General features: G+C 35.1%; 1 protein-coding gene across 3 annotated transcripts in view; it reads left to right on the forward strand.

Moving 5' to 3' along the window:
- The window catches only part of CENPE (centromere protein E), a 99,265-nt gene that overhangs the window by 24,500 nt on the left and 47,024 nt on the right, over nt 1–27,741 (forward strand). For all 3 annotated transcript variants that reach the window (XM_074228770.1, XM_074228771.1, XM_074228772.1), the window contains exons 15-29: nt 667–752; nt 1,972–2,031; nt 3,991–4,158; nt 8,361–8,477; nt 11,348–11,482; nt 11,571–11,748; nt 12,613–12,767; nt 13,467–13,793; nt 14,203–14,457; nt 17,835–18,041; nt 20,599–20,757; nt 24,437–24,727; nt 26,865–27,023; nt 27,129–27,416; nt 27,520–27,678. In XM_074228770.1, the coding sequence (XP_074084871.1) occupies nt 667–752; nt 1,972–2,031; nt 3,991–4,158; nt 8,361–8,477; nt 11,348–11,482; nt 11,571–11,748; nt 12,613–12,767; nt 13,467–13,793; nt 14,203–14,457; nt 17,835–18,041; nt 20,599–20,757; nt 24,437–24,727; nt 26,865–27,023; nt 27,129–27,416; nt 27,520–27,678 (2,744 nt within the window). The remainder of the gene's footprint in view (nt 1–666; nt 753–1,971; nt 2,032–3,990; nt 4,159–8,360; nt 8,478–11,347; nt 11,483–11,570; nt 11,749–12,612; nt 12,768–13,466; nt 13,794–14,202; nt 14,458–17,834; nt 18,042–20,598; nt 20,758–24,436; nt 24,728–26,864; nt 27,024–27,128; nt 27,417–27,519; nt 27,679–27,741) is intronic.

Genomic DNA, 27,741 nt, shown 5'->3' on the forward strand with positions numbered 1-27,741 from the left:
TATATTAAACTCATAATGATAATACAAGTAGAATGTCTTTTATTCTAGTTCAAAAGAGCCCAAATTGCTTAGCATAAAAACTTCAAATTAAACACCTTCAGTTTTTTCACCCCTTCCTTTCTGCTCATAAAAGTTTATGAGAAGAGACTATATACTTCAATACTGAATAAAATAAGATGTACAGGAAGTATGAGTACTTGATCAAATTAATTATTCAATAGTTATTTTACATGTCTTTCTATCACATCATATAGAAGACATTATCTACCTACTTTTCTTCTGAATCCAACCTTCCATATTTAATTGAAAGATTCTGTTGAGGGGCAGCTAGGTGGCGCAGTGGATAGAGTACTGGCCCTGGAGTCAGGAGTACCTGGGTTCAAATCCGGCCTCAGACACTTAATAATTACCTAGCCGTGTGGCCTTGTGCAAGCCACTTCACCCCATTTGCCTTGCAAAAAAAAGAAAGATTTTGTTGAATTATTTCTCTAAGATATGAGGGGGTTGATTATGTTAGTGTTGTAGTTTTAAGGAGGCATAGTTTAACTTGTTATCTAAAGCCATGATTATTTTTTCATGTAATTCTGGGTCATTTTGAAATTGTTTTGGAAAAAGAAGCTATCAGATTTTTCATGAATGTAACTTTTTTCTTTCTCCTAATTTTAGCTATATGTTCAGAGTTTGATATTTTCAGTAATACTCTTGAAACAATATCTGAGACAGATTGGAATCCAGCAACAAAGTTAAATCAGGTAACTTTAATATGATATAGAAGCTTTTATGTTACTACATTATATTGTGTTATTTTGTAAACTTTTTTTTTAGATTTTTCAAGGCAAGGCCACACGGCTAGGTAATTATTAAGGGTCTGAGGTCGGATTTGAACCCAGGTACTCCTGACTCCAGGGCCAGTGCTCTATCCACTGTGCCACCTAGCCGCCCCTATTTTGTAAACATATTGACATTTAATTTTAAGAATAAATCTGAGTTCTAGGTAAGCCTTTACTCAATATTGACAATATTCTTGGTATTTGGCAACCAGAACAAAGCCATCTAGATTCAGATTTATATATAGAAAGATAGAAATAGATATAGATATCAGTAAGGGTAGAGCTGCCTCCTACCTTAGTGGTTCTCTTTTGGTTTGCAAAGACCATATGATGTACTAGGGTGGGCTCCTTAATTATAGCTCTCTCCCTCCCCTGCATAGGACTTTTGCATATTAAATCTTTTATTCCTGTGTCAGGATTTAGTGGTGCTATCAATGAATTTGGTGTAACTTAGTAAATACAGGAAAATTTTCTAATGTGACAGGTAGAAGGTTACAAAAAGTGTTTTCTGAATTTTTGTTTTCTTATTTGCCCTCAGTAAAAATATTATTAGTAATTATAATATTATATTACTACTAATAATAATGTCTGGCAGTTTATCCATTGTGACATGTAGCTAACTCCACTGATTACTACAAATGCACCTAGTTAATATTTTATTATATTTTTCTAAATTTATGGTACTTCTAAGATCAGGATTTTGCTATCTATATTAACTTACTATCAGTTCTTCACTATTGATTCTAATTATAATCTTGTCTGGACATGTGATCAAAATTTTATGGTAAGCAGCTATAAGAAAATGGCATATTCTAGTTCATCTTGAAATAACAATTCCAAAGTAGCAATGTAAGTACAGCTGAGCTAGACAACGCAAGTAAGGTTAAAGGGGAGGAAATTAGAAATCCCCAAAAAAACTTGTATAGTTATCATGAATAATCATGAGTAATAAAATAGTACAGTGAAAATCTAACATTTTTCCATGAAGTAAACTTAAAATATCAGTATTCCATGCTATATATTTTAAGTTTTAGTTCTCAGCTGAAAAAATATTGGATCCCATTCAGCATCTGAGGAAACAGTGTCAATTTCATTTAATTTGATGATATTTTGTAGTATTTATCAAACATTTTCTTTCTAGATTCAGGAACAAGATTTATTGGATTCAGTTCAACTTTGTGAAACAATAATATCAGAGAAGGTAGGTTAAGAAGTGTGCTTTGTGAAATTGCATATTTTTGTGAATTTTTTTTAGTTTTTGTTTATAATAATATTCATACTCATATTCTCTGTGAATGAACTCCATTTAAAACATGTGCATGAGAAAAGCTATTTACTATATGATAATCTAATCTTTCAACATCCTGTCTTTTTCAACTTCATTAACACCAGAGTCTATTTTGTATTCCTAGAACCTAGCACAATGTTTTAAATACAAAGATATATTAGATAATTCATCCTCCTTTCCAGAAACTTAGATGATTCTTAGAATAGGCAGGATTTTGGGCAAGCAGAAAATATGGTATAAGTTGAGATAAAAGTCTTAAGTTCTTCAGGGAGTCAAAATTTTCAATAGAATAATCAAAAGATGGAGCATTATGTTGGAGTATTACTCTTAATAAGATTAACTGAGGGGAAAGTGGTGATCTATATTTTATTTGATCTAAAATGCTTTACAAATGACTGAGTTAACATTTTTACTGCATTGGACTTCCAATGTTCAAAGAATTTTATTATGGTTCTGTTTGAGGATTGCAATATGTATTATTGAACAAATTTTCACCTTTGAAATAATTCAGCTCCATATTTAGGACTTATAATATTTTTTGAGATAGAAGACTTATAAAGTAATTTGGGAGATAGGACATGCATCTAAATAAGTATAAAGTACTATGCAAAAGAATGTAATATGTGCAAAATATATAAGGAAAAAAATTTCAGCAGAAGAAAAAACTTAATACTGTTTTCACTTTTTAAAATTTCTTTTTTCTTTCTCAGTTTTTCCCATTTATCTGATTTTTCTTTCCCAACATGACTAATATGGAAATATGTTTAACATGATTATATATGTATAATCCATATCAGATTCTTATCATGGAGGGGGGGAGGAAAAAAGGAAAATTTAGAACTCAGAAACTTGAGGGTTGAATGAATGTTGAAAACCACTTTTAAATTGGGGGGAATATTTTTTTTTTATGAAGAAAGAAAAATGTAAGCTAAAAAATAAAAAGGAAGAAAATGTTTTGTGAAAGGGGTGGCTTTTAAACTGGGCCTTAAAAGGAAAGAATGGTTTCATCTGGTAGATATATAGTCAGAACTGTTCCTTCTAGTCTCTCTCTCTCTTTTTTTTTTTTTTTGGCAAGGCAATGGAGTTAAGTTACTTGCCCAAGGCCACACAGTTAGGTAATTATTAAGTGTCTGAGGCCGGATTTGAACTCAGGTACTTCTGACTCCAGGGCCCGTAATCTAGCCACCCCATTCTGTTCTCGTGAGTTCATAACCTGGATATTTTCCTGGGCTCCTCCTCCCCTAACTTTTCATTTCCAATCAGTTGCCAAATCCTGCACAGTTTCTACCACCAGAACAAGCATCTCTTATAGCTCATCCCTTCCCTCCAACCACATAATAACCACCTTAGTTTAAACGTTTATCACCTTTCGCCTAGGTTATTTCAACAGCCTCCAGATTGTGCCTCTGCTTTATGTTTCTTCCTACTCTAGTTCATCTACCCACTGCTACCCAAGTGTTTTGTTCCCTCCATTGTGACAAATGAAAAACCCCTAGAGACAGAGTTTCTAGGAAATTAATTTATTAACTAGACTACTAACATCCAATAAATTGATGATCGGGGGGTTTTCTTGGAAAACCAAAGACAAAATCATGGAGAGGCAAAATAGCATTAAATACTTTTATGGTGACAGGTGAAAATCAACCATGATTGGTGGTCATTTAATGAAGAACCCCATTTAGAGGAATGGGAAACCTAATACTGAATAAGAAAGAAAATGAGCTATGATTTGTCATTTCTTCAAGATGAAAAACAAAATGGGTCTACAATTTCCCTTAAGCTAATGTGTAGATCATGGTAGAAACAGTTGACAATTATGGATTCCTGAACCCAACTCTCTAAAGTGAAAGTCTGATTCTCTCCCTCCCATAGGAGACTGTGCAGAATGAGTTGAATTCACTGCGTGCCAACTTCGATAATCTGGTATTAGATTATGAACAACTACAAAGAAAAAAAGCAGAAATGGAATTAAAATTAAATGAAAAGCTCGAATTAGAGGAATTTATGACTCTGGAAATGCAAACTGTAAAAGAACAGGAGGTAAGAAATAATGAAATATTAAGTATAATGAAACATGGAGATTTCTGCCATTCATTGTTCTTAGGAATTTGAGGCACTGGTGATCTTTCTGCATACATGTATGATCCTATGTGAAGCATTCAAAGAAAAATAAAATTTTATAATGGTGCTTCATGTAGACGTTCAGTTTTGGATTTTGATATATTTTGCCAAATAACCTAAAAAGGAAAAGTTTCTCATTGATACTTTAACTTAGGATGGCCAAGATTTTGCTTGGAATCTATTGATATAAATTCCTCCTCTAAATTCAATCCAGATCAAACTATTTGAATAGGAATTATGTAAATAGAAACTATTAACAAAAATATTCTTAAATGGAATACATTATTTAGTGTCTTGAAACTGATTTTCTTGTCTTTTCAAAAGCTATTACAATGATTTGCTACTAATTAACATTAAATAATTTAAGAGGAAAAAATCCTCATTGTCTTTTTATTTCCTTTTTGAAGCAATATTTCCTTGGGGGTTCCGAATTGCCTAGATTGGAATATAAATTTGAAATTATTGATAAGTTATTTGAGTTTCTTATTTTAGATATAATAAAGAATTTTTATGTCTTTGATAGAAAGAATAATTGTGACATCTTTGCTGTGTATTTTATAACCCAAAAACAAGCCTACTCAATTCTGCCTTGTGAACTGATTTATGGGGGGAAATATAAGATGTAATATATTTATTGTCACACCGAATTAGTGATATTAGCAAATTTGGGAATCAGAAATTTTTATTTAACCAACAGATTATCATCTATTAAAATTGAATTTGAATCTCTACTTTTTGTTTCCTAAAAAAGAATCCCATATGATTCCTGTCTAAATATAAACTTTTCTTTATATTGGAGATCTTAGAAGAAATTGGGGGCTAGATGGCACAATGGATAGAATGCCAAACCTGGAGTCAGGAATACCTGAGTTCAAATATGGCCTCAAACACTGTGTGATCCTAGGCAAGTCACTCCACTCTGGCTCAGTTTCCATTCCTAGAGAAGGAAATAGCAAACCACTCCAGTATTTTTGCCAAGAAAACCTCAAATGGTGTTGGACACAACTAAAAAATAACAAGTGCCAATTACTGTGCTAGGCCCTTTACATATATTATCTTAACATTGTACATGATAACAGCAAGATTTTGCAATAATCAACTATGAATTATTTCCTTAGTCCACCACAAACATGAATTACTGAAGCAAGAATCAAGATTTTAAATTAATATAAGCAAAACAATGTTAGTGATTCTACTATGTACCAGCAGTCAGGAAGACTTAAGTTCAGAAGACCCCACCACCACCACTTATTAGCTGTGTGACCTTGGTCAAGTCACTTAAGCTGTTGGCCTAGGAAGTAGTTAGGTGGGTCAGTGGAGAGCACTAGGTCTGGAGTCAGGAAGACCTGATTTCAAACCTGGCCTCAGACACTAACTGTATAATCTGGGTAAGTCATTTAACTTCTGTTTGCCTTAATCCACTGGAGACAGAAATGGCAAACCACTTCAGTATCCTTGCCAAGAAACATCAAGGACAGTGTGATTCACAGGGTCATGAACAGTCAAAAATGATTAAAAATGATTTACCTCTTTTCATCAATACAAAGATCCAAGAGAAGTCCAAAGGATTTATGAAAAATGCTATCCAAAATCAGAGAAAGAACTGATGGATTCTGAGTGTAGAGCAAAGCCTATTATTTTTCACTTGATTTCTTTTTTTGCTTGATTTTTCTTCCTTTTGTTCTAGTTCTTCTTTCACAATATGACTGATATGGAAATATGTTTTACATGATTACATATATATATATATATATATATATATTGCATATTGTCTTAGGGGGAGGGAAGAAGGAAAAAATTTTTTATTTTTTTTAAATGAATCTTAAAAATTGTCTTTACATGTGATTGGAGGGAAAAAAATGCTTTTTTAAAAAGAAAAATAGCAAAAAACAAGTAAACCAATTTTTTAAAAACCTCTATAAATATTATCTCATTTGATCCTCACAATTATCCTGGGAGGCAGGTGCTATCATTAACCCTATTTTATAGTTGAGGAAGTTGAAGTATAAGTAACAATTAAGTGTCTAGTAAGTGTCAGAGGCTTCATTTGCACTCAGATCTTCCTCGCTCCAGGCCCAGAAAGCTAGCCATTGCATACCTTGCTGCCTTGACTATTACAATAAATATCACTTCTTTATTTAGACAGTTTATTTCCATTTATATCAGTTTATTTCTTTGTTTAGGCTATCAGTTTATTTCTCATTAAAAAGGTAAGTTGTAAGAAGTTTAGCCAGATTTTAACTTGTTACAAATTTAATTATTTGGGTAGTTTAATATTCAAATTCTGTCTGAAAGATACCATAGCCAAAATAAGAAATAATGTTCCACAATCTTTGAGGTGCCATGTTAATTTCAGGAATGTTACAAAATGAAAAGTCAAAAAGGCAAGTGACTTTTCTATGAATGCTTCCTACTAGATTTGTGGCACCAGGTGCAAAGATCTTAGAGACTAGACAGTACCCAATATAGCAACCCTTACTTGCCCCCAACCCCCCAAAAATCCAGTCTTTTATTAAAAAAGTTTAAAACAAAAAAGGTATAAATCTAGTCTTAAAGTCAGAAATACTTCAGTTCAAGTCCAACCTCAGATACATATTGATATGATCATAGGGCAAGTCCTCTTAAGTATGCCCAGTAACTTTTGAAGACCATGAATTCTTTTCCTCCTTAGAGGAGGAATTTATATCAAGTAGGCTCCAAGCAAAATCTTGGTCATACTAAGTTAAAGTATCAATGGGAAACTTTTCCTTTTAGGTTATTTGGCAAAATATATCAAAACCCAAAACTGAACTTCTACATGAAACTCATAAATTCTATATTGGTGGATGATGCTGTTTTGTTTGGGTTTTTTTTCTTTTTTGGTTTTTGCAAGATGGTGGGGTTAAGTGACTTGCCCAAGGTCACACAGCTAGGTAATTATTAAGTGGCTGAGGCTGGATTTGAACTCAGGTCCTCCTGACTCCAGGGCCTGTGCCCTATCCATTGTGCCACCTAGCTGCCCCTGGATGGAGTTTTCATATCAGGAGTTCCCTATACTGATGAAAGCTGACTCACTCTCTTACCAAGTAACATGGAGCATAAATTTGTCCAAAGAAAAGATTTTGAAATTGAAATTACTATTTCTAATTATGTCTAACTTTTCTAACGTCCAGAAAGAGCTATAATAATTGTGGTACTATCTTGCTGGGTTGGTTTATGGGGCCTGTTTGAAGGTAAAGCTGCACCAGATAGTTGTTCTTCTAGCTTTTATACTATGTTTTTATTTAATATATGTCTAGTATTTAATTCTCCATAGTCCTATTGTCTCTTTTATTGCTTATTCAGTGAATTAATGACATTTCCTGACTATAGGTAGATAGATTTTTGATTTGAGTGGTTTGTCATTTTCTCCTTCAGCTCATTTTCCAGTTGAGGAAACTAAGGTAAACAGGTCACTTAGCTAGTAAGTACCTGAGGCCAGATTTAAACTCAACACATATATGATTCTTCCTGACTACAAACCTGGCGCTGTATTTGGTGGGCCACCTATTTGTCTAAGAGGCAAAGAATAGCTATTCTGGTGCAATTTTTCCTAATAAATCTGAGATGCAAACTGTAACATGTAATTTTATTTTATCAGCATAATCATACAAGAAAATAGGATTTAAATGTTTTGTCTTAGAATATACTTTATGCTGTTGCTGTTTGTATATAACTTTTTGAACATTTTGAGGATAGTCTTTTGTGCCTTAGAATGCATACCTCTATAGGGGCGGCTAGGTGGCGCAGTGGATAAAGCACTGGCCCTGGAGTCAGGAGTACCTGGGTTCAAATCCAGTCTCAGACACTTAATAATTACCTAGCTATGTGGCCTTGGGCAAGCCACTTACACTATTTGCCTTGCAAAAACCTAAAAAAAAAAAAATGCACACCTCTTAATTTCTTCCTGCCCTCAACAACAAGGGTTTGTCAGAAGAGGAAAATTGACCCATGACATCTCTCAGTTCCATGTCTTATATTTTATTTTTCAAAATCAGTAATACTTTCTTTGTTAATAGTAAAGTATTTGCTAATGCTGTTTGCTTTACTTAATTTATTTGTATATTTTGTGCTTAAATTTTATTTTCCTGTGATTCTTTCAGAATGAACTAAAATCAAAATCACAGCTGCTCAAAGAAAAAGAAGAACAAATTAAGGAGCTCCAGAAACTGTTAGAATTACAGAGAGTAGAAAATATAAAAATGGACTCCAGTTCAGTGGTAAAAAAAAAAAAAATTAATATATGATTATATAGCAGTAAACGTGCATATTCTGCCAGTGAAATGTAACTTCTAACATTAGGAGTCACTCGAATGTTATTTTGTAGAATTAATTTAAATGTCAGTTTTTACTTTGTCACTAATATTTATGCAAAATTTGACTTCTCTTTTTAAATTGAGGAAATATTTTCCCAAGGTGCTGAGACTGTGAGTGTGGAAAAGGTCATACTTCATTCCCTATACTAAGAGTGGGGTATGTCTCTCGACTGTATAAGGCCTGTGAAATCACAAAGCAACCACAGGCTAATTTTTAAACTGTAATTTTATATAACCCACAAATGTTGTTAAAAATATCCAAATGTCCCTTGGCAAGAAAAAGGTTCTCCACTTCTGTTCTATACCATACTACCTCTATTGCTATTATCAATAATAAATGAAAATTATTTTTAGCAAATTCTCTAATTAAAAAGAATTTGAGTATTCTGCATAGAGATTTGCTACTGTTCTTTACTTTCTCTTTACCTCTATGACAATGTCTGTGAGCCACTTCCCCTTTGGATGTAGTTTCAGCCTCTTCTAGTTAACCCAACCTCCCTTTTTCTAGTTGTAGAGTTGAAGCAGTTTGCCTCCCATTCACTTTACTACATTTTCTTTCTTAGTGTGGAATTGCAAAAAGAGTTCTAATTGCAAGTCAGTTGATCTGGATGGTCATTTAGATTTTTCTACCTGCTAGCTATGTTCTGTGCTAGTGATCTTGCACAGGTCATTATTTCTCCAGACTTCAGTTTTCTTATCAGAAAATGGAATTGGGGGTGGCTAGGTGGCTCACTGGATAAAGCATCGACCCTAGCTGTGTGGCCTTGGGCAAGCCACTTAAGCCCATTGCCTTGCAAAAAAAAAAAAACCCTACAAAAATGGAATTGACTAGAGGATTTTTGAAGGTCTTTTTTCTATTTCTAATATTCTACATGTCTACAATGGCAAGTTTTCCATGGGAGCCAGTAACCACATTAAATTAAGTCTTAATTATTCCATGCCTGAGGATATAAGGGTGGGCTGGTTATTACTCCAGAGCCATCATTATACATAATAGAGTTCAACTAGAAACCTCTCCATTTAGATCAAGGATAAAACTAAGAATGAGACAGCTAGATGGCACTGTCAGACCTAGGATCAGGAAGACCTGAATTCAAATGTGACACTCAGACACTTCATAGCTGTGTAACTCTGCATAAGTCACTTAACCATGTTTGCCTCTGTTTCCCCATCTGTAAAGTCAATTGGAACAAGAAATACCAAATTACTTATGTATCTTTGCCCAAATGGGGTCATGAAGAGTTGGGTACTATTGGAACAGTTGAACAAAAAAAAATTGTTTATTGTCATTACTACTATTCAGTGTAGTGCTAGAAATGCTAATCATAATAGTAAATAATTAAATATTTATTAATTGTTCGTAAGACATCAAGATATAGTCAGATGGGGGGGTCCAAATCATTAATAATTAAAGAAATTCACCTTAAAGAAATAGGTTCCATGTCACACCATCAGATTAACAAAGTAGACAGAAAAGAGAAATCCTGTTGGAGAGGACTGTGGCAAAATATGTACATTAAATGCACTGTTGATCAAACTATGAATTTGCTATGGCTATCGTGAAAAGAAATTTAGGTCTGTGACCAAAAAGTAACTAAACTATGTAAACCATTAGACCCAGCAATACCTATATTAGACCCCAAAAGATCCTCAAAGAGATCAAAGAAAGAGTAAAAAAAGGCATAGATATTAGTACAAAAATATTAGTAACAACTCTGTAATAGCACAAGAACTGGAAACCAAGAAGGTATGCATCAAGTGATGATGAATGGATAGATAAATTATATGGATCTAATGTAATATTATTGATGCCATAAGAAAGGATGAAAGGGATAGGTCAGAAGAAACTTGGGAAGATTTTTATGACCTGATGGTAGAACCAACATAATTTAGGGCAATCATAATACTGTAAAGACAAATTGTTGAAAATCTTAAGCAATCTGATTGATACAATGAGCAGACGTGATTCTAGGACACTGATGACAAGACTGTGCTTCCCATCTCCTGACAGTGAGGTGAAAGATTCAATATGCAGAATGAGAACAGCATTTGGAAGACTTGGACAATGAAGGAGTTTGTTTTGCTTCAGTCTGTATATTTCTTAAGTGATTAGTGGTTTTGGGGGTTATTGTTTGTTTTTAAATAGTGGGCATCAGAGGAAGTGTAAATGCTCATTAATTGAAAAATAAAATGAAATGCAAAAACAAAGGGAGAATAATAACAACTGTAATACCTATCTTATACTTGGATTTATTATGGGGTGCCTAAATGGTGCAATGGATAGAGAATTAGACCAGAAGTCAAGAAGTTCTGAGTACAAATGTTGCCTTAAGACACTAGATATATAATCCTAGGCAAATTACTTAACCTCTGTCTACCTCAGGTCCATATCCATAAAATGAGGGCATTAATATCATCTACTTCCCTGGAATGTTGTGTGGCTCCAATGAATTAATTGTAAAGCACTAAGCTATATTAAAAAATATTAGTTATGTTTAGTATTATTAAATGAGATATAATGCCCATAAACCTCTTCAAAACTTTAAATGAGGGGTGGCTAGGTGGTGTAGTGGATAAAGCACCGGCCTTGGAGTCAGGAGTACCTGGGTTCAAATCCGGTCTCAGACACTTAATAATTACCTAGCTGTGTGGCCTTGGGCAAGCCACTTAACCCCATTTGCCTTGCAAAAAACCTAAAAAAAAACCCAACTTTAAATGATCTTTTGTATTATTTTGTCAATGTAGATGCATAGTTAACATATCTCTTCTTTCAGGACAATGGTGAGAAGTTATATGAAGAACTAAAGCATTTAAAGCAGTCTCTCCTTGACACTGAAACCATAGCACTGGATGCCAAGAAAGAAACAGCAATTCTTAAAAGTGAAAATCAAGATCTGAAAGAAAAAATGGTAAAACTTATTTTTTTTCATTAACCACTGTAGTATCATGTTTTATGGTCATTGATCTTGTATTGAGTGTTGATGTTTTATTGAATAGGAACAACTTTCAAGTAGATGCAAACAACTGGAAAAGGAAAATCATCTATATCAAAGCCAATTAGGAGAGAGAAAAGATAGTTCCAAAAGGAGGCAGGCAGATCTAGAGAGAGAATTACAATCTGCTTTTAATGAAATCACAAAACTTACTTCTATTATCGATGGCAAATATTCAAAAGGTATGTTTAAATGAAACATCAGATTTCAAACTTCTTTTTATATAAGGGAACTTGGTAAACAAATATGTATTTCAGTTTTTGTTTTAAACTGATAAAATTCTAAACCATCTTCAGATCTGTATGATCTTAAGGTCTAATGTTTTTAAATAGAATTTAATAGAACAGATGTGCCTTAACATTATGTGGAATTATGGCTTGAAGTAAAGAATATTTTTGTGTCGATAAATCAGACCCTATCTTGAAAGTATTGATTTCATAATTGTTGAAATTGTTTTTTTACCAAACATTGCACTTTTCCTTTAAAAATCTGATATATGAGGGGCTGCTAAGTGGCGCAGTGGATAAAGCACTGACCCTGAAGTCAGGAGTACCTGGGTTCAAATCCAGTTTCAAGCACTTAATAATTACCTAGCTGTGTGGCTTTGGGCAAGCCACTTAACCCCATTTGCCTTGCAAAAAAAAAAATTGATATATGGGGGTGGCTAGGTAGTGCAGTGGATAGAGCACCAGCCCTGGAGTCAGGAGTACCTGAGTTCAAATCCAGCCTCAGACACTTAATAATTACTTAGCTGTGTGACCTTGAGCAAGCCACTTAACCCCATTGCCTTGCAAAAACCTAAAAAAAAACTGATATAAGGATATTATATTTCTTGCCTTCTCAGTAGAAGGGGGAGTGGAACTGAAAATTTTTAAAAACATTGAAATTAAATAAATAGATAAAATCAGATATTAATCTGATGGTAAAAATCATTTAAATATTATGAAATAAATTAATCTGATGGTGAAATCGTTTAAATATTTTTATTTCCAAGGCTCATTCCACCAAAAAATTTTTAATTTTTAATTCACCACAACCTTTTTTAGATTTGCGCCTTGCAGTGGAATTGGAAAGAAAGGCTAACAATCTCCAAAAAGACTTGGATAAAGAAATTGAAGAAAATGCAGCTTTGCAAAGAGAAATTAATATACTCTCTGAATTGAAGACTTTACCTACTGAGCTAGAAATTCTGAGGAAAGAGGTAAGCAATTCACGAGGTGGAATAATTTTTCTAAAGTCCTTTAATATAGTACTTTGATTCCTATGATATGGCTCATTATAGTAATAAGCAAGTATTAGTGGATTTTGTCTACAAGAACACAGTTGTTTGGGGTTTTTGTTTGTTTGTTTTTGCAAAGCAGTGGGGTTAAGTGGCTTGCCCAAAGCCACACAGCTAGGTAATTATTAAGTGTCTGAGGCTGGATTTGAACTCAGGAACTCCTGACTCCAGGGCTGTTGCTCTATCCACTTCACCACCTAGCTGCCCAAGAATACAGTTTTATCCTCTGGTTTTTAACTTGGCAGAAGTGATACTATCAACTGAAGTAGAGAAATGTTTTGCTAGCACACTTAACAATTGCCTGGATTATGTTCCTACCTGAATGTTGTTTTCTGCAGTTTCAAATTTTTTTATAATTGGAAAAGGCTCTGCTTGTTTTTACTTACATATCTTACAAGCTAGTGAATGATTCTCCAGGTTTATAGGTTGTTTATGTTGCTAAACTTAGCTGTAAGGATAAATGAACACTATTTGAATGAAGGGGCTTTTTGTTCTAGTTTAATCCTCATCGAGCCCCAAACATAAAGTGAGCATTGATGAGTTTATGTGTACCTAATTCTGCTGAAATGTTTCCAAAATATACTGCAATTTAACTAACTTCACTTAATTGTTTATTGGTAGAGACTCAAAAAATCTGAAGAGCTAGATTTGCTGATGGCAGAAAAGGATAAACTTCTGGCCGAATCAGTTTGTAAGGACAATAGACTTCGAGAATTACTTGATGAAATTAAGCGGACCAAAGAAGAGCTAGCAGCTGCCCAGTCAAATCACAAAACGATGGCTCAGGAATACCAAAATTTCAAACAATACCATAGAGAGTTTGAACAAAATTATTTTAGTGTACTTGAAGAGATTGAGAAAATGAAACACCAGATTGTAACTCTATCAGGAGAAGCTCATGAAGGTGTTTTAGATTTGGATGATTTGGTTGGTGAACCTGGCATGGAGGTGAGTGAATTCTCTCCTTTTGCAAGGAATTCTGTTACCTCCTGTTATCCAACTTTGATTCCTTGTTAGAGCATAGAATGACCTTGGGTTCTCAAAGGCTAGGAAGGTGGGTGGTGCACAAATTCCTAGGTCCAACCAGAATCCAGAAAGACTTCAACTATGTCTCAGTTTCATATTATCAGATAGCCCTACTACACGCAGAGGTTGAATTGAGTTCAAAGGATAACATTTTTTGGCCATAGTGCAATTCTTAAAAGTTGTTTCAGCTGTAAAAAAGTGTAGTTTTTGTTTGGAAGAAATATTAAAGAATCAGGGATATTAAAATAGTTAATGGATTTGAATTCTATTCTTACTGACTCCTACACACTTTTTAATTCCTTTTGTAAAACTTTCTCAAAAAATCCAAAAGACCCTTGGGCAAGAAAAACTTGTTGAAGTGAGAGAAGAACTTTGTAAAACTCAGCAGAAGTTGGAAGAACAACTAAATAATGGGGATTCTGGGCTGAGAACTGTAGAGATGAATAAACTGTTGCTTCATGAGAAACTTCATGAGATTCTTGGACAGCCTGGTACAGGTGAAAAAGATGATCTAAAGCAACCTGAAGAGACCGTACAGAGAGAGAAAGATCAACTCAGGAAGGATTCTCAGGATGCCACAAACTTGGTAAGACAAGAGGGTTAGAATTGTACTAAGATGATAAATATTGGGATAAATTGAAAGATATAATTTTTTTTTTTGCATTTTTCTTTTGGAAATTGTTTCTGTCATTTTGTAATCTTTTGATAAAGGACATAAGTACCCTGGAAGAATGTAGTAATATTCCTCAATCTCTGAAGTGGCAAGAAATTATGAATACCTCTAGCATTTCCATAAGAGAGTCTGACGATTCAGATGTTCAGGGAACCAAAAAGGAAATAATCATGAATTGTAAGGAAAGGCAAAATGCCATATTCGTCTACATTTATTGTCCCTTTAGATAGAACCCTCATTTGAATTCATGAGATCAGAATCCATTACAGGTGTTTGCTTTATTCATCTCTTTGAAAAATTAAGTTTCTACTCTGTGTCAGGAAGGGTGTGAGGTTCCGGAGATGCAGAGATTAAAAAAACAAATCATCCTGTCCTTGTCCATTTGACTTTACTTATACACCAAAGGGTCAGCTTAACTCTACTTTGTCAACATCCTTTAGTTTCATTTTTTCATGTCATGAAAATCTAATTGTAAATATTTTAAGCAGAACTCTAACCTTCTTATCAACCACTCATTTTCAGTTATTTGTAAAATAATGTCTGTTCCTCACAAATGGCACTTGGTATCTTTAACTTTACACTGGTTGTCCTTCATGCCTGAAACACCTTCCTTTTCATCTGTCTCTTAGAGGAGGAATGTTTGGGGCTTTGGAAAGGAATTGTTGAAGTTTCCTTCAAAAACTCGGCTCATGTTATTAATATATTTACATGTTGTCTCTCCCAGAATAAAACCTATACTCCTTGAAGATAGGAATTATTTGATATTAATAAATGGTTTTTTAAAAAAATTAAATTTTTCCATTGATAGACTGGATTCATTCTTGGTAGGTAGTTTTGTTAATAGTAAAAATAAATGGGGGGGGGGGGCAGCTAGGTGGTGCAGTGGATAAAGCACCAGCCCTGGAGTCAGGAGTACCTGAGTTCAAATCTGGCCTCAGACACTTAATAATTACCTGGCTGTGTGGCCTTGGGCAAGCTACTTAACCCCATTTGCCTTGCAAAAACCTAAAAAAAATAAAATGAATGAATGAATGAGGGGCAGCTAGATGGCACAGTGAAGAGTATTGGACCTGGAGTCAGGAGAACCTGGGTTCAAATCTAGCCTTAGCAATGTGACCTTGGGCAAGTCAGCTGGGTGTTGAAGTGGATAAAACACCAGCCCTGAAGTCAGGAAAACCTGAGTTCAAATTGGACTTCAGACACTTAATAAATTACCTAGATGTGTAGCCTTAGGCAAGTCATTTAACCCAGTGAAGAGTATTGGACCTAGAGTCAGGAGAACCTGGGTTCAAATCTGGCCTTAGCAGTGTGACCTTGGGCAAGTCACAGCTGGGTGCTGAAGTGGATAAAGCACCAGCCCTGAAGTCAGGAAAGCCTGAGTTCAAATTGGGACTTCAAATACTTAATAAGTACCTAGATGTGTGACCTTAGGCAAGTCATTTAACCCCATTGCCTCACCAAAAATAACATCAACAATAAATATATAAATAAATGGTGCAAAATATTTGTGGCTTTCAGAGAATAAAGTCAGTGATTACATCTGCTCAATATTGTCACAAATTTACATCTGACCATTATTGAGATCATGTGTTTATTACTATTTGACAGTACAACCAAAGACTGAGTTTACCAGAAACTCTCTTGTCAGTTCTTGGTTTATTCTTGTGTAATGAAGACTTATATTAAGTTTATGGATAAAGAATTTTGTGGTTGTCTTTCCCCAGAATCGATATAACCCTAAAAAGCTGTATGTGATCCAAAGGATATATCAAATCATAGTTTTTATTGTAATTTTGGAGATATATCATTATCCCCAAAACAATTGCTCTTAGCATATAACAAATATTCATTTCATTTGAGGATAATACCACCGTCTATGTGAATTTGGTTTTCTCCTGTACCATCTCTTAGAGAAAGGAAGAGATTAAAATTGGTCGAATTGGTACCCATCTTTGTATGTTCAAATAAAGATTGTACATTTTAGTAAATGTATTAGCTGGTATTCTCTTCACCAGCACAAATATCATATTATCGATGACTCTTCATCCTGTACTTTCTTGCCCATGTCCATGCATAGCTCCTCCCTAAAGGATCCCCTCATTGAGCTGCTACAGGCCTTCTACCAAGTCTTACTCTGTTTCTTAGACCAGTGCAATAACTGGTCTGTACATCTCTAACTTTCACCATAGCAGAGGCCCCTCTCTTCCTCACCTCATACACACACATCCTTTCTCTTGTAAATACATCACTATGAGCAGTTTGCTATGACCTACTTAGACCCACCATGAAGCTGTCCAGTGTTCAAGTTTGCCAACAGTATTTAATCTTCCAAGATGTTGGTCCTAGGATTTGCATCTCCAGAATAATAGTGGTGTTTAAAAGATGGACTTTTTTCAGGCAAATTATGATCATCGAAAATGCAGTGTAGTTCCTCCAGTGGCATGCAACCCATTCTCATCCTATTGAATACTGTGGAAAGTCATCATCCTCTGCAATCTCTCCATTTCCTGGGAAATTTAAGTGCTTATGCTATTTCTCTAAATATTTAACATAATTTGTAAGGTGGAAGAACTAGTGGAAATGCTTTTTTGAACAGGATTAGCCCAATGTTAGTTTATATTCTGACAGTGAAGGTATATGTTGATAAGCCTACAGTGGATTTTAGATTTATCATTCAGAATTTTATAGTCATTGGTGCTAATGGCACCTGTATTATTAAACTTGAGAAGTCTTTTTGAGTTTGGGAGTTTTGTGGTGGTTTGTTCAAGGAATGTATTGTTTGATATGACTTAGCTGGTAAGAGGAAAGAAAGCGCCAAGAGGAAACCTAAAAAGTGGCTTTATTAGAAGCATTTAGGTTCAGAAGTCTTAAATAAATGTGTGTGTGTCTATTATAGTTGGAAGTATAGAATAGACAGCATAGAAGTAAACAGTGATCATTATTGCTTAGTAAGAAGTGCTAATATTGTACTAAATATTTAAAAACCTCTCAAGCTTCCAATGTGACCTTAAGTAGTGACTTAAAAGTTTCTATTTTTTTAGGAATAAATGCCTGTACTATCTTCTTATTCTAAGGAATTTGTTTTGTAAACCATAAGAGTATATGTCTGAGTCTGTATTGTGCATGCATGTAGGTACGTGTTCTATGCTAGCTATATATATATATATTATATTTGATAATATGAATCAGTTTATACTTTCTTATTTGTGGCTAGATAAGCAAGTAACTTCATAGTTGATATAAGTCAAATAGCATGTTATCATGCTACAAATTCCTTAATGTCTTCATAGGCCATCAAGCTAAATGAAGAACAAAATTTGGAAGCTCCACAAAATCTTGTGCCTCTAACAGACTGTGAAAAGGACAATGAATTGTGTCAACAACAAAGACAGATTTCATCCTTGATTCAGGAAAAAAATCAACTACAGCAAATGTTGGAGTGTGTTACAGCTGAAAAAAATCAACTAAAAATTGATCTAGAGGAAAATATTGAAATGGTAACGTTTATTTAGCAAATCATGTGCTTTTCAATATCTCAACACAATATGTTGCTCCTATTTGTTTTTCTTATGAAATTTTAACATTGCATATTGGGGCAGTGAGCATTTTGGATTGAGTAGGGAGAAATTCGTTATGGACCATGTTTGATTTTGTACTGAACTTCTTTTGACTCATAGGAAGGTAAGTTCCCACTTTGGAGGGGAGGTTGTTCAGTTATGTTCAACTCTTTGTGACTGCATAGACATGCCAATACTGTCCATGGGGTTTCCTTCACAAAGATACTGCAGAGATTGGTCTTTTCCTTCTCCAATGGATCCAGTGGATCCTTCTGCCAGAGAAACAAGTTAAATGACTTGTTTAAGTCACATAGCTAGGAAGTATTTGAGGCTGAATTTGAACTCGGGTCATTCCAACCCCAGTCCCAGTTGATTGGATGAGAGAAGGAGTGTTAGACTGAAGAAGAAGAAAACAAGTTGAAGTTGGTTAGTGGAGATGGAGGAAGACAGAAGAAAAAGAAAGTGTAAAGAAAAAACAAAGGGAATTGGGTTTTCTATCCAGGTGTAAACAAAGTGAGGAGACTGAAGGTTCTAGAGTTGAAGACTCCCCAAAATATTCACCCTGGTGGTTATCTAGAGTACAAGATGCTTCTCTAATTTGTTAAGTAATTTTGATGAATTTTGGGATCTCTTTCTCCGGGGGATCCGTGGATTCTCTCCATTTCTATTTTGCCCTCTGCTTCTAGAATATCAGGGCAATTTTCCTGTAGGAATTCTTTGAAAATGATGTCAAGGCTCTTTTCCTGATCATGACTTTCAGGTATTCCAATAATTTTTAAATTATCTTTCCTAAGTCTGTTTTCCATATCAGTTGTTTTTTTCAATGAGATATTTCACATTTTCTTCTAATTTTTCCTTTTTTTGGTTTTTGAAGTATTGAGTCCTGATTTCTGGCAAATTCATCAATCTCCCTGAATTCCATTCTTTGTCTGAAGGATTTGTTCTCCTCAGAGAGTTTTCTTATCTCTTTTTCCATCTGGCCAATTTTGCTTTTTAAAGCATTCTTTTCCTCCATAACTTTTTGAACTGTTTTATCCATTTGACCTAAGCTGTTTTTTAGCATGCTATTTTCAGCATTTTTTTGGATTTCCTTGACTAAGCTGCTGACTTCATTTTCATGTTTTTCCTGCATCTCTCTCCTTTCTCTTCCCAGTTTTTCTTCTAACTCCCTCATTTGATTTTCAAAGTCTTTTTTGACCTCTGTCATAGCCTGAGACCAATTTCTGTTCTTCTTGGAGTCTTTAGATGCAGGAGCTTGTGCTTCCTCATCTTCAGACTGAGTATTTTGATCCTTCTTGGGCTCATTTGCAAAATATTTCTCAATGGTGTTTCTCTTTTTTCTCTGCTTGCTCATTTTCCCAGCCTGAGCCTGTTTTGGGGGTGCTTCCTGAGCTTTTGGGACACTCCCACAAGGATCTCAATATCCTGGTCTATGAATGACCATATGTGCCCCCCTCTGCCACAGGGCTGAGGTGGGGGGGGGGGGGGCTAGACTGCGATTAGGATCTGAATGTGGTCAGAGCCCCAGAGTCCTGTTCCAGGGACAGAGGACAGAGCTTGGCAGTCTCTCTCTCTCTCTTCACTCCCCTCCCTAGGTTCAATAGGCTCATGCCCTGGGGGCTCCTGCTCACCAGCTCTGCCTGCTTCTGTTCCTGGATCTGGCCTCTGCTGGCTGTGTGCCCTGAGGGCTGGGCTCCATGCTTGCTCTGGTAGAGGTCCCCCGCTGTTCCCCGACTTTGTGCCTGGTGCTCCCTGGGGGTGTAACTCAGGAGACTCCCCTGCTGCGGTGAGCCACAACTCCCAGCTCCCTGGGGCTGCATCCGGGAGGCTGAGCTTCTTTCGCTCTGGTGCCACCCCTCTGGCAGGTCGCCCCTTCAGCCCCGGGGAGCAGAGCCTTTTTGCTCTTTTCTAGGTTACCTTGAGTCGGAGAACTGCCTCGCTGGGGCCCTCTGTGGGTTCTGTCTCTTGAAAGTTTGGTTAGAGTCCTTGGCTTATGAGTTTTATGACAGAGCACCCAAGACACGATCCTTTCTTGTCGCCATCTTGGCTCTGCCCCCAGTTTTGATGAATTTTGAAGTGAAGACTGAGCTCCTTTGGACTTGAAGGATACACCTTTACTTTCCAGATTATCAAGGAAAATGAAATATTCCTTTTTAAAAAATTAGAATGTTCTGTTTTAGAACCTTAAAAAGGAAAACCCTTTAAAAAATGGAAGCAAAGAAGAGCAAGAATGATGAAACAAAGTAGATTCCTAACTTGTAGAAAAGACATGAAAGGTTAAAAAAATGTGACCAAGGAAAAAGGGAAACATGAGAACCAATAAATACTCTCACTAGACTAGACTTCCTGTTAAATTATTTGAGTCCAAAATTTGTGTCATGGCTTGTCTAATTTTTTTTTCTACAGGTAAAATACAGGAAATGTTGATTATGATGTTTTTTCAATACTGAACCTATTTTGCTTTGTTATATTATTTCATGTTTGGGTTTTGTTCTAGGCGATTGAAAACCAAGAGGAATTAAGAAATATTGGAGCAGCCCTTAAAAAACAACAAGAGGCAGTCATCAAAGAAAGGAAGAAAACTGAAGAGAAAGAAGAAGAACTTTTGAGGGCTCAGGAGAGATTGGCAGACACTGAAGAGAAACTCAATGAAAAGGTAAATTTTTTTTAATTAATGAAAATCTACCCTCTCTCCCCTCAACTCCCTCACCTGAAAAAAAGGAAAAAAGAAAAACTTTGAGGAAGTAAATATAGTCAAATAAAACAAATTATTGCTTTGGCCACATCAAAAAACAAAATGTCTCCTGCTGCTGCATCTTGAAGCCTTCAGGAGGTAGGCAACTTGTTTCATCATTAGTCCTTTTGGAATCCTGTTTGGTCATTGTTAATGAGAGTTCCTAAGTCTTTACAGTATTATTATTATATAAGGGGGTTCTGATTCTATTCCCTTCACTGTAAAATAATTCATATAAATTATCCTAGATTTCTCTGAACTGCCCCTGTTTTTTAAATTTTTCTATTCATTTTGAACTTAAAAAAATTTTCCATGTACACAATATAAGAGAAGAGGATTCAATATAAAACCATAAATTTCCATTTCATGGTTTACTTTTTTTTATAATAATACAGGACCTTGTTTTCAAAGCTACCCTGCTTTTCTGTGCTTCCTTCTAAGTCTTCTTTTGTTTTCTGCTGTATGCTTTTTTTCTCCCTCCCTTCCCACCCCATCTTACATAAGGCTACCATTAAGCACAAATAAAGTGCTGTACATACTTCTGTTCATTAGTTTTTTCTCTGAAGGTGGAGAGCATCTTCCTTTTATAGGGCCATTGTGTTTGTTGGTGTGTGACAGTGGGTATTCCGTCACAGTCATTAACCATTCCCTAAGTGAAGGAATGCACAGAGAGTAAAGAAATATAGAGACTTTTATAGGGAAAGCCAAGCAAGGGAGGTGTGCTGGGAGGGTTTAGGGAGAGATTAGTTCTATGTCTAATGTGCAGTATTATTTAGGAAATCAAATTGGAAATAGTGCGGGACAGTTAGCATATTACTAGATGATATTTTGTCATCTCAACTTTCTTTTTGGGCCTCAGTGTTCCATGGAAGATACTTCTGGTGTTTTGCCTGTCTAGAAGATGGCTTTGATATGACACATGAGAATGTTTCTGCACTCTTTTTTTTTTTTTAGTTTTTTTTTTTTTTTTTGCAAGGCAGTGGGGTTAAGTGGCTTGCCCAAGAAAGACCACACAGCTAGGTAATTATTAAGTGTCTGAGGCCGAATTTGAACTCAGATACTCCTGACTCCAGGGCCTGTGCTCTATCCACTGGGCCACCTAGCCGCCCCATGAGAATGTTTCTGACAAGATTCAGTGTACCCTAGATAGTCTTTGTCAAACCAGAGGAGGTACAGGGAGGCCTAAAGTAACCACCTTTCCCAGGGATGATGCAGGATTGCTTTTGCTAACATAAACACAGAATAATCTTTTGTTAGCACAAGGTCAGTACAAAAAGTTAATTGGTTGCCAGTCTAACATTATTCCTCTGCCTACCATTTCCTCTAAAACAAGGCTACTATAATTATTTACTGCTGGTACTGTTCCACTGATCTACCTTTCTATTTCTTAGTATCAGATGGTTTTGATAACTACTACCTTATGATAGCATTTAAGATATGGTGTTACAATCGTCATCTACATTTTTTTCATTCCTTTGATATTCTTCACCTTTTGCTTTTCTAAATTTCTAAATTTTCTAATTGAATACAATTTTTATTGCATAATATTTTTATCTACGAAACTTACTGCAAATTTTTTTTTCTTCATTACCTGCTTCTCTTCCAATTTTAACTGTTAAAAGTTTTGTCTGTGAAAAACCTTTTCAATTATATGCAGATCAGAATTACCTATTTTACCTTCTATTACCCTTGTTTAATCATGAACTCTCACCCCTCATTTGTTTATGATATAACCCTTTGTGTGTAAATCATATCTTCTTTTGGATCTTTTCTTAGTGAATAATATGGGCTATTAATCTGTACTTAGAATCTTTCTGACTTTTCCAGTTTTCACAAGAGTTTTTGTCAAAAGGTAAATTCTTGCCTAATAGCTGAGATCTTTTTTCCCTGCATATTCTATAATTAATCTGTTCCATTGTTCAATCTCTATTTCTTAACCAGGACCACATTTTGAGGATAAATGCACTGTAGTATAGTTTAAGATATAATGATCTTAGGCCCCCTCCTTCACTTTTCCCTTGACTTTTTTCCTCCAGATGATTTTATTTTTTCTAGTTGTAAGTAATCCTTTGATACCATGCTTGGTGTGACTGAATAAAAAGTTTATTCAGGTAGCAAGGAGTGTTTTCTAGTTTGTATTCACATAGTGCCAGTGTGTCTTGGCAAGTACTTTATATGTTCTGTAATTATTTTAAAGGCACTCAGGTGACACAATAGATTAAGCCTCTGGCCAGGAATCAGGGAGAACGGAGTTCAGATCAGGCCTCAGGTACTTACTGGCTCCTGGGCAAGACTCTACCCTGTTTATCTCAATTTTTTCATCTGAGCTGGAGAAAGAAGTGACAAATCACTCCAGTATCTCTGCCAAGAAAACTTCAAATTGCGTTAAAAAAAGTTGGACATGATTGAAACAACTCAACAACAAATCAAAGGAAGGGACATAGTAGGAATTTGGAAAGGGAAAAACCGGTTAGGAAGATGATACTTGTGCTTAGTCCTGTACAAAGGGAGGGGAGAAAGAAAAGACCAAAACCCTCTGCTCTGAAGGAGTTTATATTCTAATGGGGGAGATTTTATAAAGAACTAAATATACAAAATAGATGAGAGGCCTGAGAAGAAAACACCTAATGGATTTTAATAGTCTGAATGAAACTAGAAGTCAGAGACGAAGATCTCTGGGGACCACCAGGGTTCTGGTGCAGCAGTTTATTCTTGCACAGCTCCAAAGCAGGTCAAGCATAAACCAAGAGGCAGCAGTCAGATTTTTGCCCTGGCATTTGCTTCCTGAATTCTTGCAGTTCTCCACCCTGTCCCTGAAAATCTGTCAGGATGAAATCCTCAGTCCTCCTTAGAAAGTAGAACAGGACAAACTCTCAGCCATTTCCTACTGAAGTGCCAAGTTGAAGTTAGGTTTCATAATTCCCCAAGTACTTAGATAGTGATTTCATTTGTTTGTTATATTTTCCTAATTCATTATAAACTAAATCTATGTGCATACATAAATATACACATCAATACAGAGAGAAAGAAAATAGTCAATCAATAAGCATTAAAATAAAAGAGAATCTGCTCTTAACCTTGCATATTCCATAAAGGGAGTCAACATATTTAAAATTAAAAACAAACACAGATAAAAAGGAACAAGTGTTTTATCCACATACATAAGGAATAAGTTCTATTGGTGAGGATAAGCTCTTATTCTCTTCTGAATAATTGTGAAATAGTATTTATTAAGCCCTTGCTAATCCAGACACATCAGGATAAAACCATCTTTTCCGTTGTTGTTGAATGTTTACCTTTTCAGTATCTATTTGAAGCATTTTTTTTAAAACAAAGGCGTAGCAGAATATAAACTAAAGATTTTTAAAATTAATGTTTTTCCTTTTTTCCCCATCTTTTTCTCTCTTGTGTTCATTTCCATATTTACTTTTCCTGATCATTACGAAACAATCCCAGTGATTGTTATCTTTGATTGAGAGTGTACTACTTTCATTAGTTTACTTAAAACTCATGGGTTTTGTAATTGCATTAACTTTGAAAGAACTTTTCTTTGGGAAAATAAAAGTAAAATAACAATCTTAATGAACATTTCTGTTTTAAGATCCAAGAACTTCAAGAAAAAGAGAAACAAATATTAAATGTTAGAAAAGATGTCATTAAAGCTCAGGAGAAAGTGAATGAGATGGAGGTATTAAAGGACCAATTAAAATCCAAAAATTCCACTCTGGAGAGGGTAGAAATGGAGAACCTAGAGCTGACTCAAAAGCTCCAAGCAAGTCTGGAACAAACATCATCAATAACCAAAGAAATGAATGAATTGAAGAAAACACAGATGGTTCTCCAAGTAGAGAAAGACCAACTCAAAGAAAACATCAGAGAAGTTAAAACTAAAGTAAGTATCACATTTTCCTCCATGTGGTAAGTTTATTTTGTTTTTGATGTATTTCGATTTTTCAGTACTAAATACAGTGCCTCCCAGAATACCTTTGTACATAATTGAGACTTAATAAATTATATTTATTGGTTAATTTTTTTCACTGTGATTTCTAGGAAAGTAAAAAAAAACCTTTCCCCAAACCCCCTTCAAAACTGAAACTTAGGACGGCTAGGTGGCGCAGTGGATAAAGCACCGGCCCTGGAGTCAGGAGTACCTGGGTTCAAATCTGGTCTCAGGCACTTAATAATTACCTAGCCGTGTGGCCTTGGGCAAGCCACTTAACCCCATTGCCTTGCAAAAAAAAAAAACTTAAAAAAGTGCTATATAACTTGAGGCGGCTAGGTGGCGTAGTGGATAAAGCACCAGCCTTGGAGTCAGGAGTACCTGGGTTCAAATCCAGTCTCAGACACTTAATAATTACCTAGCTGTGTGGCCTTGGGCAAGCCACTTAGCCCCATCTGCCTTGCAAAAAAAAGAAACAAAGAAACAAAGAAAAAAACCTGAAACTTCCTTTATAAGAAACAATAAATATATATTCTGTATAAATATATATAAATATACAGGGGTGAGGTATGTGAGGGAGGGTGTGTGTCTGTATGTGTATAAACATTCCCTTCTAATATTTTCTTGCTCTGCCTTGAGCAAAATGGTGTGTTATGTTTATGTGTATGTTCTCTGGGACTTTTAAGATTTTCCATTTTCTAAGAGGTCAAGTTTTTTGAGCAACCTTTTCATTTACATTGTTATCATTCCATATATTCAGACCAAAAGAATATATTTATTTCACTCTGTTTATTTCATTGTTCAACAGGCCACAAAAATGTCCTATTTCTCTGCATTCATCATGCTCTTCATTTCTTTAAGCATATTAATAGTAAATTATTGTCCAAAATTTTTAGTGTTTTTTTTAAGTCATTTCCCAATGGACTGTTGTCCCATTTATTTCCTGTTCTCTGCTGCTAATATTTTGGCATTTATTGGATCTCTTTTTTTCTGTCTTTCACCTTGAGTGAGGGATTACTAGGTCAGAAAGTATTTAAAGTTTAGTAATTTCTTATATTGTTCAAAGACAATATACAGAACAGTTAGAACAACTCACAGTTCCACCAAAATATGTTTGTCTTCCATTCTTCTCACATTTCTACTTTTTTATTGTATTAAGTATTATTTTGTGAAAGTCAAGTCATTAATTTTCAATTAAATGTTTTATTGCTAAAACACTGTCAAAACAATTTACAAAGCCTGCCAATAGAACCATCCATCCAAACAAATCAATAGAGCTACCCAATATAAATCAAAATATCACGTCATATCTATCAACATATATCTCTTCTGCAGTTATGTTCTACACCCCCTCTCCACAGGAGGAATCTATAACAACCATCCAATAATTCAACTACCAATAATCCATCAAAAAAAACTATTAGTTATAGCATTGCTCAGAATTCTGACCTTTCATTGTTTGTTCTTTTGCGTTAAATTGATCGCTATATAATTTGTATTCCTAGTTCTGCTGCCTTAAATCCTTTAACTCCCTTAATTCCCTCTGATGCAAGAAGAGAACACTGGTCTTAGAGTCAGGAGAATGGGAGTTTGAATCCAGACTCAAACACTTGACACTTTGGAGGCTGATAACTTAGCACAGCACCCTCTCACTCAAATGATTCATGTGCTTGTCATAGCATTACCTCCCTGATAGTTATAGTCTTCTTTGAGAATGAAGGACAAACATCATCTACATAATTCCTTAATAAACTTCCCAAATTTTCCTGAATTCTTTGTAGTCTTCATTTCTCATTGCACAAAAATAAATTGCTTTCATATCCTACAGTTTGTTTAGACACTCCTTTTAGTGAGTACCCACTTTGTTACTAGGTCTTCACTCCAAAAAAAATTACAGTTTGTTTTTTTTCTATATGTGAGTCTTTTCCATTCAGGGCATATGCCACTGAATAATATCATTGGATCAAAGAGGATATAATTCACCAGCATTTCTTGTATCACACTATACTTTTCAGAATGAAAAACTAGTCTTTTAGAATGTTGATGTACTGTTATTGTAAACATTTTGTTGGGATTTCCTCTAATAAAGGGTCTGGAAAAAGAAGAAGAACTAAAAATTGCTCAGATGTATCTAAAGGAACACCAGGAGGTAATTGATAGATTGAAAGGATGCATTTCAGAACAAGCAGCTCAAGGATTAAATAATCAAGAAGGTTTAAAGAAAACTAGTGCTGAACTCCAGGAAAAGGTGGGCTTAGTTTTTTTTTGACCTGAATAACTAACTGGGTTTGGGGAATACTGCATTTGTCTGGATAAGAAACATCAGGAACTTTTTTTTTTCATTTCTCAAAAGATCCAAGAACTTCGGGAAAAACATGAGCAACTTTTTAATGTCAGAGATGAAATCATTGAAGGTCAAGAAAAAATGAAGGAAATGGAACAATTAAAAGAGCAAATGATGGCCAAAGATTCTACTCTAGAGAGGATAAATTTGGAAAACCAGGAGCTAACTCAGAAACTCCAAGCCAGTCTTGAAGAAACATCTGTAATTGAAGAGAGAGATGAGTTGACAAAGACACTGATAGCTCTTCAAGAAAAGAACCATCAACTGAAACAAAACATAAGAGAACTTGAAGCTAAGGTAATTCTCACTATCTAATAAATATGTCCTTATAAGAAGGAAGACATAGTAGTAAAATCTTATTCTAAATAAGTATTTGTATTGTCCCCTAATATTACCAAAGGATCTGAAAACACAAGAAGAACTAAAAATTGCCCACATGCATCTGAAAGAGCAGCAAGAGGTGATTGATAAACTAAAAGAATCTGCTTCAGAGAAGACCATTCAAGTGCCAGAGACTCAAGAAGCATTAGAGAAAGCTAATGCTGAACTACAGAAAAGGGTAGGTTTCTTTTTTTTATGAGCAGATAATGGATAAGATTATGAATGCCATCCAAATTTTAAT

Source organism: Macrotis lagotis, chromosome 3 (assembly GCF_037893015.1).
Source record: "Macrotis lagotis isolate mMagLag1 chromosome 3, bilby.v1.9.chrom.fasta, whole genome shotgun sequence".
Lineage (NCBI taxonomy): Eukaryota > Metazoa > Chordata > Mammalia > Peramelemorphia > Peramelidae > Macrotis > Macrotis lagotis.